The sequence below is a fragment of the Phocoena phocoena genome, chromosome 6 (genome assembly GCF_963924675.1).
Source record: "Phocoena phocoena chromosome 6, mPhoPho1.1, whole genome shotgun sequence".
NCBI classification, from domain to species: domain Eukaryota; kingdom Metazoa; phylum Chordata; class Mammalia; order Artiodactyla; family Phocoenidae; genus Phocoena; species Phocoena phocoena.
The window spans coordinates 26,415,625-26,434,603 of record NC_089224.1 but is presented as its reverse complement, the minus strand read 5'-3'; the positions used below and the strand labels follow the sequence as shown (position 1 = coordinate 26,434,603).

At 42.2% G+C, this 18,979-nt stretch overlaps 1 protein-coding gene across 2 annotated transcripts in view; it reads right to left on the bottom strand.

Annotated features, from left to right (window-relative positions):
* FAM120A (family with sequence similarity 120 member A) overlaps positions 1–18,979 on the bottom strand; it is a 104,984-nt gene that overhangs the window by 11,886 nt on the left and 74,119 nt on the right. For both annotated transcript variants that reach the window (XM_065879272.1, XM_065879271.1), the window contains 4 exons: positions 15,445–15,694; positions 7,756–7,870; positions 1,984–2,193; positions 34–217 (listed from right to left, as the gene is read on the bottom strand). In XM_065879272.1, coding sequence (XP_065735344.1) covers positions 34–217; positions 1,984–2,193; positions 7,756–7,870; positions 15,445–15,694 — 759 coding nt within the window. The remainder of the gene's footprint in view (positions 1–33; positions 218–1,983; positions 2,194–7,755; positions 7,871–15,444; positions 15,695–18,979) is intronic.

Here is an 18,979-nt window from a genome sequence, read left to right as displayed (position 1 = left end):
CAAGTCCCTACATACAGTGATGGACACACTCACCTGCAAAGGCCCGCCCTCGGCCCTGTGCTGGTGGGACAGGCCCGAAGTGCCGTGGGTACACGGAGGTGGGGTAGAAAGGCAGCGCCGCTGGCGGTGGGAAGGGGAGCGGGTGGCTCTGCCGGGAGAAGTTCAGCCCTTCCAGGATGCTCTGCCGCATCTTTTCTACCTTGGCGGCTTGCTCGGCCTGGAAGTCAAGGACTGGCATGTGAAAACTTCACTCACAAGGTTTCAATTGAATCGGAAAGAACAGGAAAGAAATGAGACATGCTGACCACTGTGCCATGCCTACTTATTTACCCATAAATAACACAGTCACAATCTGCTCAGTGATACTTGTTTACAGAATGCAAACATGACCCCAAAAGCAAAAATGCAAAAAAAAAAAAAAAAAAAAGATTAACAGATACCTCTTCATCTCATAATCTTAATCTTATAAAACAGGAATTTAAATTTCTACTTTCTCAGCATATCTTCAGGTGAGAACCATTTACTATAAAGTTTATTAACTGAAAATGAATTTGGTTCTCAAAATCAATGACTAAGTCCAGACAGATCATGCTCACAGCCTTCCTTCCACTTGTGGACCAGGGGGTAGACGATGCCTAGTTCACAACTTTAAAATGTACTCTCCTATCAATTTAATTTTAGGTCAGGTATTTACTGTATTTTACAGAGAAGGAACTGAGGCACAGAGTGATAGATGCTTTTTAAGGGAAGCCTAGAGCTCTCTGAGACTGGACAGGACAATAGCCCAACTGATCTGTCTGTGGGGCTGTCTGTGAGATGACTGTTCAGTCACCTGCACAAATGTGGACAATACAACTTGTGTATGTCAAATTCCACTGTGAAAAAACATCAGAAACATTCAACTTGAGTGTCTTTTGTTAATAAATACACAAATATGTACACCAGCAACCAATCTGTAATCAGAGAAATTGAAAATCTGCTTACTCTGTAAAACTGTCTTTAGACTGAGCTTGACTAAAGCAGCAGGTGGGAGAATGCATGTTTTGTAGTCTAAGGTTTAGAAGCTTGCAGCACACGTGAGCTTCTTTTATACAAAGGGACAAGATAACCTCATAACCTATTTCACTTTATTTTTAAATCAGGATTTTTAAAAAGTACAGTCAATCCTCATTATTCATGAGTTCCACATCTGCACACTTACCCACTTGCTAAAATTTATTTGTAACCTCAAAATCAATACTCCTGGCATTTTCATAGTCATTTGAAGACATTTGCTAAGTGCGATAAAGTTTGAGTTGCGACCTGAGCTTGAAGAAGACACAGCATTGCCTTCGTGTTTCAGCTTTTATACTGTAAACATGTGTCCTGTTCACTGTCTCCTTAGTGCCACACTTTTCGTGTTTTTGTGAATGATTTTGCTGTTTCAAACGGCCCCAAGAGCAGTGCTGAGTACTGACTAGTGTTCCCAAGTGCTAGGCTGTGATGTACCTTACAGAGAAAATGCACATGTTAGTTAAATGAGCTTTGGTGAGGCTGAGTTATAGTGCTGTCGGCCATAAGTTCAATGTGAGTGAATTAACAATATATATGCATTAAGAAGTATTTAAACAGAAACACACGTAAAACAAGGTTACGTACTGACTGGTTGATGAAGATGATGTGACGGGAGTCTTGCAGGAACCTAACCGTATATTTCCCCTAAGAGCAAAGCTTCAGTATTTGCTAATTCAGTGTTCAAGGCGAATATATAGAATATAATTACCGTGAATAATGAGAACCAAGTGTATATCCTGAGCTGGGCACTAAACTGGCATTTAGTTACACACTGGGCTGGGCCCAATCTAAATCAAATTCCTGTCGCACAGGCTTGTTACAAATTCGGTAGGAAAGACGACAGATTAGCCAGTGAGCGTTATTTCATTCTGGTTGGAGGTGGCTACCTGCTCCTCCCCGCCCCACCCAGCCTGCTTTCTTGCAACTGACCTGACCATCACAGAGGTCGATGAGTGGGGTCTTTTCCCGGCTTGCTTTGAGGAGTTTGGACTGGAAGAGCTTCCCATCAAAATACATCCAAGGACAGCAGTGTTCCCAGGGCACTGGCTGGCCACACGCGTCGTTCGCAAACAGGGCCATGTCCACGCCACTCATGAAGAGAGCTGACAGCTGAATGCCGCGGGGGTCTAGGTTCTCAATCTTTAAATGGAAAAGAGTGATTTCTATGGAGTAAGAATACTACAGTATCCAATTCTTACAATGTCTGACTACAACTCTCCACAGGTAATGAGCACACCCCTCAACCAAATGCCCTCTAAGCAGCCCTATCACTACCTTACAGTGTCTTAACACTGACTTGTCTGAACAGAAAGACTTACGTTATTTAACAAATTTAAATTTAAGAGACTGTTTGATAAACACACTGAAATATTTCAATTTGGAATTTGTAAACAGTTACACAAGTATCAAGTAATACTGTATTTAAGGTGGACACATGACAAAGTAACAAATTATTAATAGTCCCCTTAGCAGTTAAGAAGCCCACAATTCATTTACGAGATAAAATTTTACACTGAAGATTCTAAACACTGGTAATATATTAACAGAAATGTTGTAAAAAGGAATACTCTATTAAGATTCTGCATTTTTCAAGCAGTTATCTTAAAAAATTACTTGGTATAATTTCATTCTTAAGTTTGTACTTTATGTTTACATTATTTTATATGTTAATGTTTTAGATAGCAACTTATTAATGAGACTGTCAAAATGTTTTAGGAGAAATGGATAGCTTATAAATGAAAGAACACAACAGCAAAAACACTGTATTTGAACCATGCAGACTATCAGAAGCTAAAGACTTGTATCTGTGGGTTCTTCTCACTCAGTCATTAGTGCTGTGAGCCTTCCTTTGTACACACAGCCCTTTCTTCTAGCATCTAATGTGTAGGATAAGAAACACTGACAAATACAGTCAACTCTTGATTATCTGTGAAGGACCTTGTTTGTGGATTATCCAGGACTGAGCTTTAACTGTCCTGGTTTCTGTCTTCCCACCTTCCACGCTTATTTTCTAAGGTGATGGTCTCTTGAGAATGCAGTCTTTATGGGTACCAAACTAAGCAATGCCTAATTGTGGCAGGTAAACTGGCTTTTCATTAAAGATAAAAAAGATGACTCCAGTGCCAAATACTAATGAATTTGATTATCTGATGTTTTGTGCTGTCAGTGTCAACATTCCCATTATCAGCTAACACTGTGTTTTCCAACCTCCCCCCCTTTTTTTTAAAAATTTGAAGTCAATGCAGTAAAGAACCTCCTGAACCTGGAGAAGTCTGTCCACCACTCCCAGCCCACCTCTGCTGGCTCCTGCTTCTCTAATGTAGTGTCAGAAAAGGGAACTAATAAACATGTTCATTTGAGGGCAGGTGGGGTCAGGATGATAGAATTAGATGCCTTTTTACATTTATGAGCAGAAAGGGGAGAGAAAGAGGGTCAAAATGGAAAAAAAAAAAAAAAAAAAGTCACCTAACTTACTTAGATCCCCACCGGCCTTGCCTTTCTCTGCACTGCAGAAAGGAAGTGGAAACTCCCTTCTTCTGAGTCCTGAGGCAGAAAGAGGGAGTTTCTCCTCCCTAAACACTGACGCTGCGGGAAAGTGGCACAGCAGCGATGCCAGCCCAAGCTTGGAGGCTGCCTGTGCAGAAACCCATCCCCTGGCCCCTCTGCAGGGACCATGGCAACCAGGCCTCTAGCCGCTCTCTCACTGTCAGCCCACAGCCTTCCAGGCCAGAGGAGGGAGGACCAGGTCAAGGCTGAGGGGAAGGGAACGATGGTGCTGATGCTGCTCTAAAGACGTTTGCTTTATAACAAAGTGCCAGTGGGGTCCTTCTGGTGAAATCCGATACTGCTGTCATTTCTTAGTCACTGGTGGTGTTGGTCATATCCACCCTTAGCCCTTATTTAACTAATACAGCTCAAAACCATTTCGGGCAGATGGCCACCTGCGTGCTGAGGCTAAGCAATGGGAGCCAGTGCATGGAACACAGAAGCACCCTAGTTAGAACAAGTAACCTCCCAGTGAGCGGATGGGAGGAATGGATAAATCTACATTATCCACACACATATATATTTATTTTAAATGGCCTCATCATTAGTTGAAGAATTGTGTTTTTACGGGTTTAAAAAATGATTTTCAAGTCAATTTGTTTTAGAAATAACAACTACCATTAATTCAATAGAGAAAAATTCTTAAAATAAAAACTGCCTAGGGCTTCCCTGGTGGCGCAGTGGTTGGGAGTCCGCCTGCCAATGCAGGGGATGCGGGTTTGTGCCCCGGTCCGGGAAGATCCCACATGCCGTGGAGCAGCTAGGCCTGTGAGCCGTGGCCACTGGGCCTGTGCGTCCGGAGCCTGTGCTCCGCAACGGGAGAGGCCACAACAGTGAGAGGCCCGCGTACTGCAAAAAAAAAAAAAAAAAAAAAAAAAACTGCCTAAATAATGTGAATAAAATCTCAATTGCTGTGTGGATTTCACTTCATTCAAAAAAATTTTTAATTACTTTACGTGGTGTTTTATATTTCATCCCCTAAATGTTAATTGCACACATAATACTATCTAATATTTATGGGGCACTTAATAAATATGTATCAGACATCACTCTAAGTATTTTTCCATATATTATTTCATTAACATCTCAACAATCTCATGTATGACACTGCTGTTAGTACTCCATTTCATAGATGGAGAAACTGAGTCACAGAGCGCTCAAGGTCACAAAACTGATCTGGTGGCACCAGAATCTGAACCCTTGATCATAGAAATGGTTGCAATATTCACATTCCAACCTCATTCTCTTATACCACATAAGATAAAATATTCACCGTTATTCAAAGTTCCTCAACTAGAAAAATAGTGACAAAATTTTATGATCTCACAGTAAATACAAATATGGAATGTAGCTCTGGCCAATTAGTTCAAGAACCAAATTCCAGTGAGGTTACTTGGTCCAACTTCTAATTACTGGGCAACAGACTCTTACTTTGATTTGTCATATTTACCTATACGCACAACAATTCTTACAGGTATCACAGACATGCTGCACGTCCCTACTACTGTCTTTAAAGCTCTTCATTTTCCATCTTTTAATTCTGCACTTGGCATGTGAACTGTTAAAAGAATTTAAGGCAATTATAGGGATGTCAAAAGCAAGGGAGAAAGAAACTGGATAAATATTAAAACTGTGCAAAGGTCCTTCTCCTCATCCTTCACCCGCCCTCCTCCAAACACAGTGTCAGTGCTGATTTTACCTTAGTCATTATTTTTGTGCTGGTAACCTAGGAGAAGCGCCACAAAAATAAACCAGGGAAAAAGTGAAGGCCGTCAGTCAATCATTGTCATGGATCCTCAAGGAACCACGCAGAACACTCAACTATTCAGGGTCGTGGCGGGAGGACAGAGACTGGACAAGATGAAACTCTTGCAAATTCATTTAAACCAACCGTTTCAACATCTTTTCGCACCAAACCTCCTATCAGAATAGCCAACAAGAGGCCAAACTGTTCAAAATTAGGTCTTTTCTTTCTCTTCTCCTATTTATTCTCAAAGCATATAATGGACAAAAATGGGAGAAGAAAAACAGGATCTGGGCAATCCACAAACTGGATAATGGCCCCTAAAAGAACAACAAAAATCAAGAGTTGACTATATCCTCAACAGGAAAATGGTATTTTATAGAAAAGCATCGTCATTGCTTTTGAAATATCAAAACAACTTTAATGGTTAAGTGAAAAAGCAATTTTGAAATTTACTCTTCTATCACTGAATTTTGGGACCCTCAGTCTCTGCATAGGGATTTTTGTTCATTTAAATAATGATTATTCCTATCAGTTCTCAATCTGATAGCTGAGAGGATCTCTGATCTTAAAAAAACCCCAACTATCTTTCCACCCAATGAATGCTGTTATTTTCCCTTCCAGCTCTTTCAGAATTTATGGTGCTCGTGAATGAAGCACTAACGATGCAGGCTGTCCTTGGTGAAAGGAACACAGACCTCCAGACCAGCAAGACCCAAAGGGACAGTGGTGGGCTTGAAGTAACTGCACATAAAATGGGTCTTTCTAAACACAGCTCTAGAAACGCCTGGCTTTAGATGAAGAATCAGGAGAAAATTATGAAAGCACTAAGACCTCAAAAGAACCAAAATGAAAGCTCAGAGTGCGACTGTCTTTCAAAAGTTATATCCTATGTGTTGATCCAAAAATGAAAAGGATATGGGAGAAGATGAACTTTGAGTAAAAGCAAGTTGATGGTGAATAAGGCTTGGTGGGCATACCTGATACCTGGCGGTCTGATTTTCAGAACTGGGATGTCAATACTGATGTAATAATCTAAATAAGAGAAACAGGAAGTAGAGGTAGAGGGATGGCACCACACTCTAGTAAAAGTATTTACAACACCCCTGAGCACAGTCTGCTGATGAAGATGGTGGTGATGGCACCACACGCTAGGACACAGGGAGGGAGAGCCTGCACTTAGTACCAGCCTCTCGGGGGGACACCCGGCCAAATATTCTAGAATGAAAACTTAAATTCAAAACCGTTTAAAAAACATAATTTCTGCCTAACAAACAGAAAAGCTTAAACTACAAAGAATACAATTTGAGGTAGATTCTCCTAAGTTTGGTTGTCTTTAGTTTAGCTTGTTTCAAAGTCATCAGAAGCCTAAGGCGACCACAAATGACATGGGCTCCACACAGTTCAGGGTCAACACCGGGTTACTGAATTTAACTCAGTAGTTTAGGGGAAACCAGAGATTTATTGAGCCCCAACAGTAGAATACTGAAAACCCATCAAATGAGCCTAAAACTCTTCTGCAGGGAAAGAACGCCTTCATAAAGAATGGCAAAAAGATCTAAAAGTGAAGGCGATTTTGTCAAAAGAGATTACTTGATTACAAATCAAATTCTGTAAAAAACAAACAAAAAACACAAACAACAACAAAAGAAAACCAAACCAATGGCAAAGAAAAAAAACAAAACCCTGTACATTAAAAAGAAAAGGCAGATCCACTAATTTAGCTAACTCTGAAAAGTCTTGAATTTTCTAAAATTTAGTGTAGAAATTAGAAAGCGAGTACAGCCATGTGGACACAGTGACTAATAAAAGTGCACTGAAAAGATAAGCACACCAAAAAATCAGGTGACAACATGGAGAAAATTAATACTGTCAAAACAATTAAAGAAAAAAAGGAATACTAGAAGGGAAAATTAAAAGGAATACGATGTTAAATGCTGACTAAAAGGGCACAGGGATGATGACATAACATTGTTCTTCAAGTGGTTTTTTTAAAAGGGATTTACAATACTAGGAGGGCAAAGACTATTTTTTAGAGAAAACGAATGTTGTATTTAGGAACAACAGAACGAAACAAGAAAAAGAATCCTGGCCAGATGTTAGTAAATTCTTAGGACCAAGCCCTCCCAGGGTTTGGGATCCCCACCTGAAATAAAAGGCAAGTTTATTTCCTGATGTGGAAAACAAGAATAAACACCCATTGGTAAACAAGGGAAAACCTTTATCGAACAAAAGTAGACTTGACTGTTTCCATAACTGGGAAGGAAATTCCTTTTGCCCTGAAGGCTCTAAGTTCACGTCATTATTATTACTAGTTTAGTGCACTGAGTGACTCCTCCGTGAGGTTAGCTGTGTCTCACAGAACTCCAAAACGAGACTTCCCAAAACAAGGAATGAGGCTTGTCAATTACCTTGAGCTCCTGCAGCTGATCAGGCTCATAGAGTTTGGGGGACAACGCCTGTGCCAGGAAGGCATCCAGCTCCTGGCGACGCAGTATCCGTGCTCCAGGCCATTGCACCATATACCTACAGCGGGTAGACAGAGAAGGCCTGGTGTCAGGATGGAGCAGTCACCAGTCACATGCATAACCTGGTGTTCAGGTTCTAAGGAGACTCAGGATGACACAAGCTAAGGAGGCCTATATGGATTTCTTACCCAGCTTTTCTATTTTCACTGGATGATGCCAATTACAAGTGAAAACCTAATCATCATCTGGGCTGATCAGAATGTTTGGAGTAATTAAAAATAACACTAAATTTAAACACACTGCAAACCAGCTGGTAAGTGATTTTTTGATACAACTTTACTTTTTTGAGGTAAAAGTTAAGCACAAATTTTACCCTGAAAATATATGTTAAGCCCAAATTTATATGATTTATCTATTTTAATTCAAGACAGGATACCTGGGAAGCAGGCCCTAGGTCCAAATAAGCAAGATTTATCTCCTGATGAAGAGTAAGTGTGCGAACCGTCTGCACAGAAGGGGCTCTGGCAGTGGCAGGTGAATGCCCTGCAGTGGAATAGGAAGGGACAGCAGGGACAAGAACTAAAGCTTCAGCCTTCAGAACTGGTACCTGCAATCCCTGGGGACACACAGACTTACTGGGGCCACCCTGGTGTGAGCAGCTAAAGGGAAATCAATTTCTACAACTTCAACTTCCATTTGTACTATCTGCCTGAGAACTGCCAGGTGTCCACTGTCCCTTTTCTCTGCCAATCATTTCCCCTTTACTCACCTGGCCGCACGGCACTGCCCCAGTGACAACCTCCAGGACATTAAGCGAAGGCACAATCCCAAATAGTATTTGGGTGTGAGAGAGTAAAGGGATAACCACTAAGAACTTCATCATAAGTCTCATTGCATGTCCAGTGGTTCCTAAGTCTCTGCATTCAGCAAACTTGAAGGATGACCTAGCCAAGTTGCCAGATGATCACCAAAAATAACTTCTGGAGATACACAGATCCCTATGTGATCTCTGGCAAATAGCTTAAAAGGAGTCTGGAGAACTGTGACATGCCTAACAAAACTCCTTCCAGTCCTGTCTGCTGAGAACGTTTTCTCAGTGCTTAAAATTTAAGTCAACAAAAATCAGCATCAGAGTTGGTACAGAGCCCGCTCTCATTTCTGTAATAATTAACATCCACCCACAGGAACATAAACTTAAAAGGTGAAGGAGGAAGTTTCATCCAGCTGATTAAGAGAAGTATTTTCAATAAAAATCCCAATAGAAAAATGAAAGTGCTTGCTGGTGCCAAGCACTAGTCTGAGTATTTACACACACTGATTCCTCAAGTGGTCACAGCAACTCTGAGGCAGGAACCATTACTATCCCACTGTAGAGATGGGGAAGTGGAGGCACAGAGCTTATATACTTCATGGTAAAATTATGTAGTAGAAGCAGAAAGCGCTTGCAATTTCAAGGTAAACAAACAGTGGATGTATGGTATTTAGAGTCGAGTGATGTAGAAGTTTTACTTCATTAAACTGTCAACATTTACAATGATAAAAATAACACCCTTTGCAATTGTTTGAGTGCCAAATATCTTAAATAAAACAATCATACTGAGTTTTTACCACGGCTTGATGCAAGAAACAGCAAATCTGAAGAAAGTCTCCCTACTTTTCTCTGAAAAAAATTATTGTGAAAAGATTTTGCTCAACATACAATGTTCTTTGCCTAAGTACCCGTGTTATACAACCCTTTTATTTCTTATTTTTTAAAAATTGTGGTAAAATACACATAACATAAAATTTACCACTTTAACCATTTTTAAGTGGATAGTGCAAGGGCATTAGGTACATTCACGGTGTTGCACAGACATCCTCCCACCATCCATCATTACAACTCTTTTCATCCTGCAGATCTGTGAAACATTAACTCGCCTCTTCATCCCCTAGCCCTAGGCTAGATGTTTCTTTAAAAATTATGAATCAGAAAAAGATTGTTTTGGGGACAGGCTGGTTTTCTTAAGATCTTTCCTGGTTTTTCTGGCAGCAAAGACTCTCAGCAGTCAGTTCAGCTGCAACAATGAAAAGCCTTTTGGGTTAGAATACCTACCACTTCCTCCATTTGGCTTTCTATTTACATTTTAACAAAGTCACCCTTTATTTCTTTTTCAATGTAAGTCCTCAGAAGGACTTTCTGGATGTAGAAAGAGTATGAAGTGTGTTCATAAAGATACACATGTACATAGATAGCTTAAATACCATAGAACACGGATGGCACCAATGGCACTGCAGTCCAGGGGCAAAGGTGAGAGCAGCAAAAACTGACCCTTGGTTATCTCACGTGTTCACGCTCTTCCTATCTGTGCACTGACAGTGTTTTCAATCACTTTGTGTTTCTCAGTTCTCTCTAGACATTCTTTTCCATGTCTTCTTCCTGGGTCGGGCCTTAAGTTTCCTACCGTGGAAGTCTGAGGGTATCTGCAGTTCCCCCTTCGTCACCTCTCCTCTCACTACCCTTTAGAAGCACGGAAGCTGGAACAGAAGCAGGTCTCCACATCACTTGGGGGACCAATGTGGTCTGCCTCCTATTGGCACAGATGGGGAGCTGGACCCTGGTATGCTCCTTGGGGTGTTGGAAAAGCCTGCACTTGTTTGGGGGCTCAAGCCCTCTATCTCCCTTATTGTATTTATTAAGTTCCTCCAGAACGTAACTCAGTCTGTCTTCTCAGAAGCTGTCTTGGATAAGGATCTCGTCTGTCTGGTCTCAGCTGTACCCTAGGAAAGGCTGCTTTCTGTTCTGTTCTGGACACTTGCTTCACCCTCACACTGAACCTCTGCTCAGATGCTGGCCCCTCCTCATCTTCACTACAAGGATATCTAGAGATTTGACTGCCATTTCTTCCCCCATTCTCCTTATTGCTGTTGTATGGGTGCTGATATCACTAGTGAAAGCACAGAGAAAACCACCACCTCCCGGCTGGGGTATGCCTGCCCCAAAGGCAGAAGCAGAATCTCACTGCGAAGGAACAGAGGCAAATCTAGACGGAGAAAATAGTCTACCCAGAGGTTGACAAACTGCACCCAGGGGCTGGCTGCCTGTTTCTAAACACAATTTCCTGGAGCAGCCACACGCATCAGTTCACATGCTGTCTAAAAGACGTATGATCTGCAGATCCCTGGTCTGCAAACAAACCAGTGTTTATTCTTCAGAAACATCTCTGCATCAACCCAAAGAAACACGAGAAGCTGTCTGAGATTGGAGGAGACAAGGCACCTGAGCACAAGCACAAGGCAAGATTTTGTTGCTAACAAAGGATGTTATTGGGATAATAGGAGAAATCTGAGTAAGATCTGTAGATCAGATGTATTAGTATTATTTTTCTGATTTTGATAATGCCCTTGTTTTTTTAGGAAACATAAAGAGTTTAGGGGTAAAGGGGTATCACATTCACAACTTCCATTCAAGGGATTAAGGACAAACACACAGACACATGGAGAGAAGAGGAGAAAGCCACTGCAGTACAAGGTTAATATGTGGGGAATCTGGGTGAAGAATAGCCACCAACTTTTTGTACTAATCTTATAATTTCTTCAAGTTTGAAATTATGTTTTAAAAAAAAAAAAAGATTAAAGGAAGGGGAGAGCCTTTGGGATGACAGCCCAACCTTGTGACTGCGGACATTTGCCCCGCCCCAGCCATCAAGGCCAAGGGTCATGCTGTGTGGCCTCCACAGGGCCTTACCATATCTGGGACACAGGCTCTGCCCTTTGTTGCCCCCTCCCCCATCCTCAGCAGACCTTTGTCACACAGCTGCAATTTCGCCAGAGAAAGACCACTGGGCCACGGCCCCAGGCCACAGCCTGTTCTTGGCAGGCCCTTGGAGACATACACCAACCCTCTTACTCATTTGCACCGCGCCCCCCCCAAACCCCTGCTCCATGCCCTTCCCACTCTTCACCCCACGTTCTCAGCAGGTCATACCCATCAATCAAACAGAAGCCATGCAGGGAATCCTTCTTTACCTGCTTGTCCCTGTGGCCCAAAACACTCATGAAGGTAGAACAAATACTCTTAGCAGAAGTGGACCAACCCATTTACTGGTGTCCTGGCCCCAAATCCCCGAGACTGGTCCCATAAGCCATTCTCTCTCATCTCTCCCCAACCACCTCACCTCAGTAAGCCCCTCCTCCTCAGGATCTGAAACTGTGAGTCTTTCCAAGTGGGAAACTCCATGGCTCCAAGCCCATAACGCACACAACAGTCTGCACAACCAAGCATGTCTTCTGGCTTCCACCAGAGTAGCAAATACGAGGGAACCTGAGCTGCACTCATTGTAGCTTCTCGACACCACAGAGATAAGCACAGGAAGAGGTTTGGTGAAATGAGAGATTACTAGCTGCATTTATTAACCTTTTCAAGTTCTAAAATGAGCACGTTTTTTATAAACAACACAAAAAAATAAATAACAGGGACCAGGACAATCCTGAAATCTGGAAAGACTTTCCAAAGGCCATCTGAACAGTGCCTAAAAGAAGCATAGCTGTTTCTGGGGTAATGGCCAAGGAAGGGCCACAAAGACAAAGACAAAGAGTGGGGCCCAGTAATATATCTGGAGAAAAACATGGTCCGAAAGGATACATGCACCCCAATGTTCACTGCAGCACTGTTTACAATAACCAAGACATGGAAGCAACCTACATGTCCATTGACAGAGGAATGGATAAAGAAGATACATACAATGGAATATTACTCAGCCATAAAAAAGAATAAAATAATGCCATCTGCAGCCACATGGATGGACCAAGAGACTGTCATGCGGACTGAAGTAAGTCAGACAGAGAAAGAGAAATACTGTATGATATTGGTTATGTGAGGAATCTAAAATGAAGTTATACAAATGAATGTATTTACAATACAGAAGTGGACTCACAGACTTAGAGAATGAACTTATGGTTACCAGTGGGGGAAGGGTGGAGGGAAGGGATTGTTAGGGAGTTTGCGATTGACATGTACACACTGCTACATTTAAAAAGAATAACCAATAAAGACCTACTGTATAGCACAGGGAACTCTGCTCAATGTTGTGGCAGCCTGGATGGGAGGGGCGCATGGGGGAGAATGGATACGTGTATACGTATGGCTGAGTTGCTTTGCTGTGCACCTGAAACTATCACAACACTGTTAATTCGCTATACTCCAATGTAAAATAAAAAGTTAAAAAAAAAACAAAACCCAAAAGATATATATATAAAAAAAGAGTGGGGCCTGGTCACACTGTCCAGTCTGCACCCACCAGGCAACCCAGTGTCCCAAGAGGCCCAGTGCATGGAGAGACAAGACGTGAAGGCAACGCCACCCCAAGGAGCATGAAATAATGTGAGCACTGTGCCCACATCAACGCAGCAGTGGATTGTCCTGCACTTATGTACAGCTGCTTCTGGCCGAGAGGCAGCCAAACAAGCCTTAGGCACAGCACACATCAGCCTCACTCAGTGCCCAGTGGGACCTTCAGGTCAGGTGTACGGTAGACAGTTAGCTGTCCACCCACTAGATTAAAGGCCACACATCATTTTAAACTCGGAAGAAACACAAACAAAGTAACCAAAATGATTACCACTAATTTGATCTTAGAGCACCCAAAGTCTTAATCTTAACGTTTTGGCTAATATAAAATGAACTCTCCATCAGAGGAAACCAGAAGAGGATTCTAAAACCAAAACAAAAAAACTAGTCTTTCTCACTAGCTAATCCTCAATGGAGATAAAGATAAGAAACTGATACAGTATGCTAATTTTAGTCAACCTCAATTTAATTAAGGAAAGGCTTCTAAATAAGTTATTGGCCTTAAAGTCTGTTATGAATGTAAGAAACTTCAGGAAATAAACACCTGACTAAAGCTCTGCCCCCATCCTCAGGAAGCAGGTGAGACCCAGTGGGGGTCAGGGGACCATGGAGAAGGGGCCACCCCAGGGGGATGGGACACACAGGGCTGGGGCAGGTGACGACCTGTATGGCAGCTGGGCCCCAGGCTCTCACTGTTTGTCAGGGCCAGAGACCATACACATGGGAAGGGAGAGCTAGGATGGGCAGGTTGAAGAAATCAGAAGCGGAAGTCTATAAACATGCAGTTGTTTGTGTGCCTGTATGCATACTGGGGAAGGTCTGGGAGGAGCAAAGTTGCTGTCAAGAGCCTGGTGTCCAATACTGACCCCATCACTAGAAACCAGGGCTGCTGGGAAAAGGGGGCATCCACGGTAAGGTCAGAGTCTCTGCACAGAAGTGCTCACATGGAGGCCAGACTGACGAGTCCCCCAACTGGCCCAACAGGTGACAGTGGAGTACCAAATTACATGACAGCAGTAGTGGACCACAAGTCATCGATGAAGCCAGGAGCCCATGTTGATATAAATACACTGAAGTCTGAGGAGGAATGGCATTTTTACACAAAGTGCCTCCCATGAAGTCATATTAGTTACGAGGGGGACGGAATGGCCTCGCTGGAGAAGCCAGGCAGACACCCCCCTTTGCCAAGTGGTCAGAGCACAGATGCACAGCATGGATGAGACAAGGAGGAGCAGAGGAACAGCTCTTCCCTCTACAGCATCTGCTGAAGACCAACGGAACTTCACCTCCAAATACAAAGGGAGGCTCTGAAACAAAACCCTGAAGTTAAGATAGAAATAAAGTATTAATGTTGATTGATCCTGATGGCTGTATTGTGGTTACATAGGACAGTGTCCTCGTTTGTTAGAAAATCACAAGTATTTCTTTTGAACATCAAGTATTTAAAAAAAAAAAAAAGCTCTTTGTATTATACTTGCAACTTTTTCCTAAGTTTGAAACTGGTTCCAAAAAAACCCCCCAAAAAACCAATTCACCTGATTCAAGTATACAGGCCAATTCAAATTAACTCCAAAACACCAACAGTGTCCACATAGGCATCTGTGGCCCATTGGCTGAGAGGGTCTGGAAGCACAGAGTGCCCACATCTAGGTTTTTAAACCCCTCTCTCCAAGGCAGGAGCCAGCCCCTTAGAGATGGCAGGTTCCAGGGTAGGGAAGATACAGGACAGCCTGGGCATCTTGTGGTGCCAGAAAGCAAGGACATGCTTGGGGGGACAAGGGACATAGGAGCCACTGAACGAACTCCCAAGGTCTGAGCTGGAACAAACTGAACAACCAAATAACAAGGTTATATCAGGTTATAACCCTAGGAAGAGCGATAACCATGAGTCCATACTGATCTACATATGCTTAAATAAATGAAGGAGGAAGAAGAGACACATTTTCCCTGAAGAATAATTACAAATAATACATAATATAGTTCCCCAATAGCCTTCAAAAGCTTTAACATTTAAAGGATAAACTATATTTAAAATCATTATGATATTTACATAAAATACAGGTTCATCAAATATACCTATTCTATAAAACATACTATATAGCATCAATTCAAATCCACATTGCATTTACATGGCCTATATTTCTATAATATATGAAAATATAAGATGAGGACAAACTTCAACCGACAACATGATTCATCTGGAATAACCCCCACCTACTTCATACAGAAAGCGTCTTTGAGAGGCATTTGTACAAGCACCTGCTAGAGAACACACAGCGGCTGAGGCAGCGGCCAGCAGCACCTACCGTAGGACGCAGCACAGCACCGTGAGATGAGTGGGCACGCTGGCTGGGTTGAGCATGGCTGGTGTGTCTGACCTCATGCAGGCCAGGAAGGCCCTCATTCTGCGGTTCTTGTCCTCCACTGCCTTCCCCAGCCAGAGTCTCTTCAGATTGGGGCAGGTCCACTCCCTGAAGGCAAGAGCTTCCACCAATTCTGGGGTTTGCGGAGATTTCCCTTTGTAAGCTGCCCACTCTTTAATGATCACTGGTGAAACTACAGGAAGGAAAATCAGAGAACCATTTATGCCCTATCTCAGCTACTTTAAGCCTAACAAAAACAAACAGCTCTAATAATTACAGTATGGAAGATGTCATTCTGGTATAACAATGGATTCTCTCATTAGTAAGCCATCGGTCATCAATCCTCACCTCTAATCCTCATTTTGTTCTTAATGAACTTCAGTGACTCATTCAGATTTTCAGTCCGGCCACCAATAAATTTCTTCTCAATCAAATCAAACTAGATTTCCCCCATATAACTAATATGTGTAAATCAAGGATGTTAGATAAAATTTGTTTTCATATTATAAATCCATTAATAGTTTTAGTAATAACAATGGGTACAACTTACAGAAAGTATGTGATTATCACAGAAATCCATGGAAAATCCAATTTAGATAGCTAAATTGAACTATTGAACCTAACTGAACCTTTTTCTACATGTCATACTAATTAGATCTGAGAAATAATTTGCATTTGGTAGCCACTTTACTTAAGGACCTCCTACTTTAACAAATGTAACTGTTAAAGTCTATTTTAAAGATTGGCAGGGACAAACTACCACGTAGTGAGATCCCCAAAGCCCAGTAAAGTGGCAGGCGGAAGCGACAGTCCATGTTTTGAAATCCCAAGTGAAGTCAGCACACAGTATTTCTCTTCAGCAAGACTGAAGACAAACTGTAAAATTCCCCATTTCACTTCAAAAAAAAATCAAGAAGTTCTAAGTTGATTTCATACAAAAAAATGACCTTTTATCCACCGTAGTTTTACCACTATTAGCATCAATTAATTCTTAAAACACAAAAACATGCACATTTTCCCACATAATTTCCAAATAAGGGAGAAACTGTGACGGGGGAAGGAAAAAAATAGAGATAAAGCATACTGCAGAGAAATATGTTAAAATTTCTCACCAAAGTGCATTGATGTAAACAATTTCATCAGATCTGGGTGTGAATTTTGTAACAAACAGCTCACTTTGGTCAATAAACATCAGAACTGAAGCAGGGCCCCATGGAGCCCCTGACCCAGAGAGCTGCTAGCATACCCCACCCTCCCCTCACATGGCTGACAGCTGATACAGAAACCAGGATGGTGCTATGATTCTAATGTGATCTTGGATACATCAATTATATCCAAATAACCATACCCCCTCCCTGGGCTCATTTTCCCTAAAGTAACACCTGAGGCAAACCGAGACTGTGAAGAACCCAAATCCTGACAAAATTAAATGATTAACTGGCTCATCTCTAGCTCCACCCCAAGTCTGAACAAATCAGGCAAGACAATCGTCTCTTCCAATGTCACGAAGAACTTCAGGAGTCAGATACCTGGATATACACAGTTGTTAGCAACAGGAAAAGCAAGCTTTTGCACAATCAACCCTAGTCAAGTCAGGTGACAGTGTGCTGCAGAGGAGGGCCATGACCAGCCATTCTGCATGGACCCCAACTCCCAGGAGCAGGCTGCTTGAGCAGGGGTACAAGTCAAGACAGTTTCTGAAAATTTCCTTACAAAAAAGTAACTGTTTTGTCATTGGGAAATCCCTTTAAGTTACATTTGTATATCTTAGTGTTTAAATGTTAAAAAAATTTTTTTAACTTAAAATGTTTGTTTTAAAATCCATCAAGTCAAAACAGAGATATACATGTATATATAAATACATGTCTTTGAATTTATCTATATTTTAGGTGCCAGACACAAACTCACAAGGTCCCCATTGTCCAGCAGACCCTGTCCTCGGACTCACAATCTAGCACTCACCCCCATTCCTGCCAACCTCCAGCGCGCACAGCTCCACGTGTCGCCCACCCGTATGCCCACCCGTATGCAGAGGGTGGCCGTCACCACCACAGGGCCCTCCTAGGTGCAGTACACCCCACCCACCTTTGTCCCAACTACAGTCTGAGAGGCTGGCACATTGTCAGCCCCAAGAAAACAGGTGAAAGGAGGTTACAAGAGAACCAGTATGCTATGTTTCTATTAGGTCAGTTCACAAAGTTCATTTTCATGCCCCCCAAGCAAAAATGCATAAATCTATTTTTTCTATGTAACATCTTCATTTTGATGGCAAAGATTTATTTAATGGAACTAATTAGATTTTATCTTTGGTTGTTAATCTGGGTTAATAACCTAGTTAATCTAAGGTCTCTCACTTTCTTCCCCCAAAATACAAACACACACACACCCACCACACACGCATGCACACAGAGCATAAGTTTACTGCATCTTAAAAAACTCAGATTATAGTGCCAGGAGTCTCCCTTGAGTTTTCTCAAAAGAGGCATTCTTATTAAAGCTGTCTTCATCTTCATCCATTTATTTCTTTCCCCTTTGTCAGCTCTGCTCTTGTCTCTCTTTAATAATTTTTAGCAATCATTTTATTACATTGTTTTCGTTCTAGAAATAAATTTTTGGTGGAAGATTTTCATTCTCAAGTTCAGAATGCTTAGACCTATACATACTTTATGTTCCATGTCCTACATCGAGGATAAGTGGAGGTCAGAGGTACCAGCAGTCCCTTCACAAGTGTGTCTGTTCACTTGAGTGTTCCCTGAAGCTGCCCTACACAGCTGTCCACACTAGCTGGGGCTCTGAGGGACCTAAGTATGCCTGAATTTACCTGGCATGATGCTGTGTTCTCAGATCCTGTTCAGCCTGTATAGGCTACAGATGAGAGCACACTCGTGCCTGAGGACCGCCAGCTGATGCTCATGAACTCCCGTGTCCTAGAGAAAGGACTGCCCCAATACTAGCAGGGACATGCAGTCCATACCCACCAGGAGCACAGGACAGGGCAGGGGAGACTGCAGCTGTAAAGGAGGCATCAGATATAGCAGCTTCCTCTCATATTCAAAGCATTTTTGTTGCTTATCTGCACTAGTCATGACAAGAATGGCTCATATCTAATTTAGGAAATACATGTCTTTCTCAGAGAAAATAAATGTGCAGTAACAAAAAGCTTTGCTCCAAAAGCAAAGATGCTTCCAATTCGCTTTATTTTTTTAACATGTATCTGTTTTTAAACTGAAAACTTGTAGATCTTTTGCGTACACCACCACTTAATAGCTGTGGAACCTTTGGCCCATCACCTAACAGATATTTATTGAGCACCTAGTATGCACTGGGTGAGGCAGGAAAGGCACCCAGGGCTCAGGTGCCAACTCCCACATGCCAGTGTGAGAACAAGGGTCTCCTTAAATTCTGAGGCCTGGGTCCCTCATTTGCTTCACGCTGGCCCAGCCCTGGAACTAGGCACTAAAAAAAGGGGCCAACGACT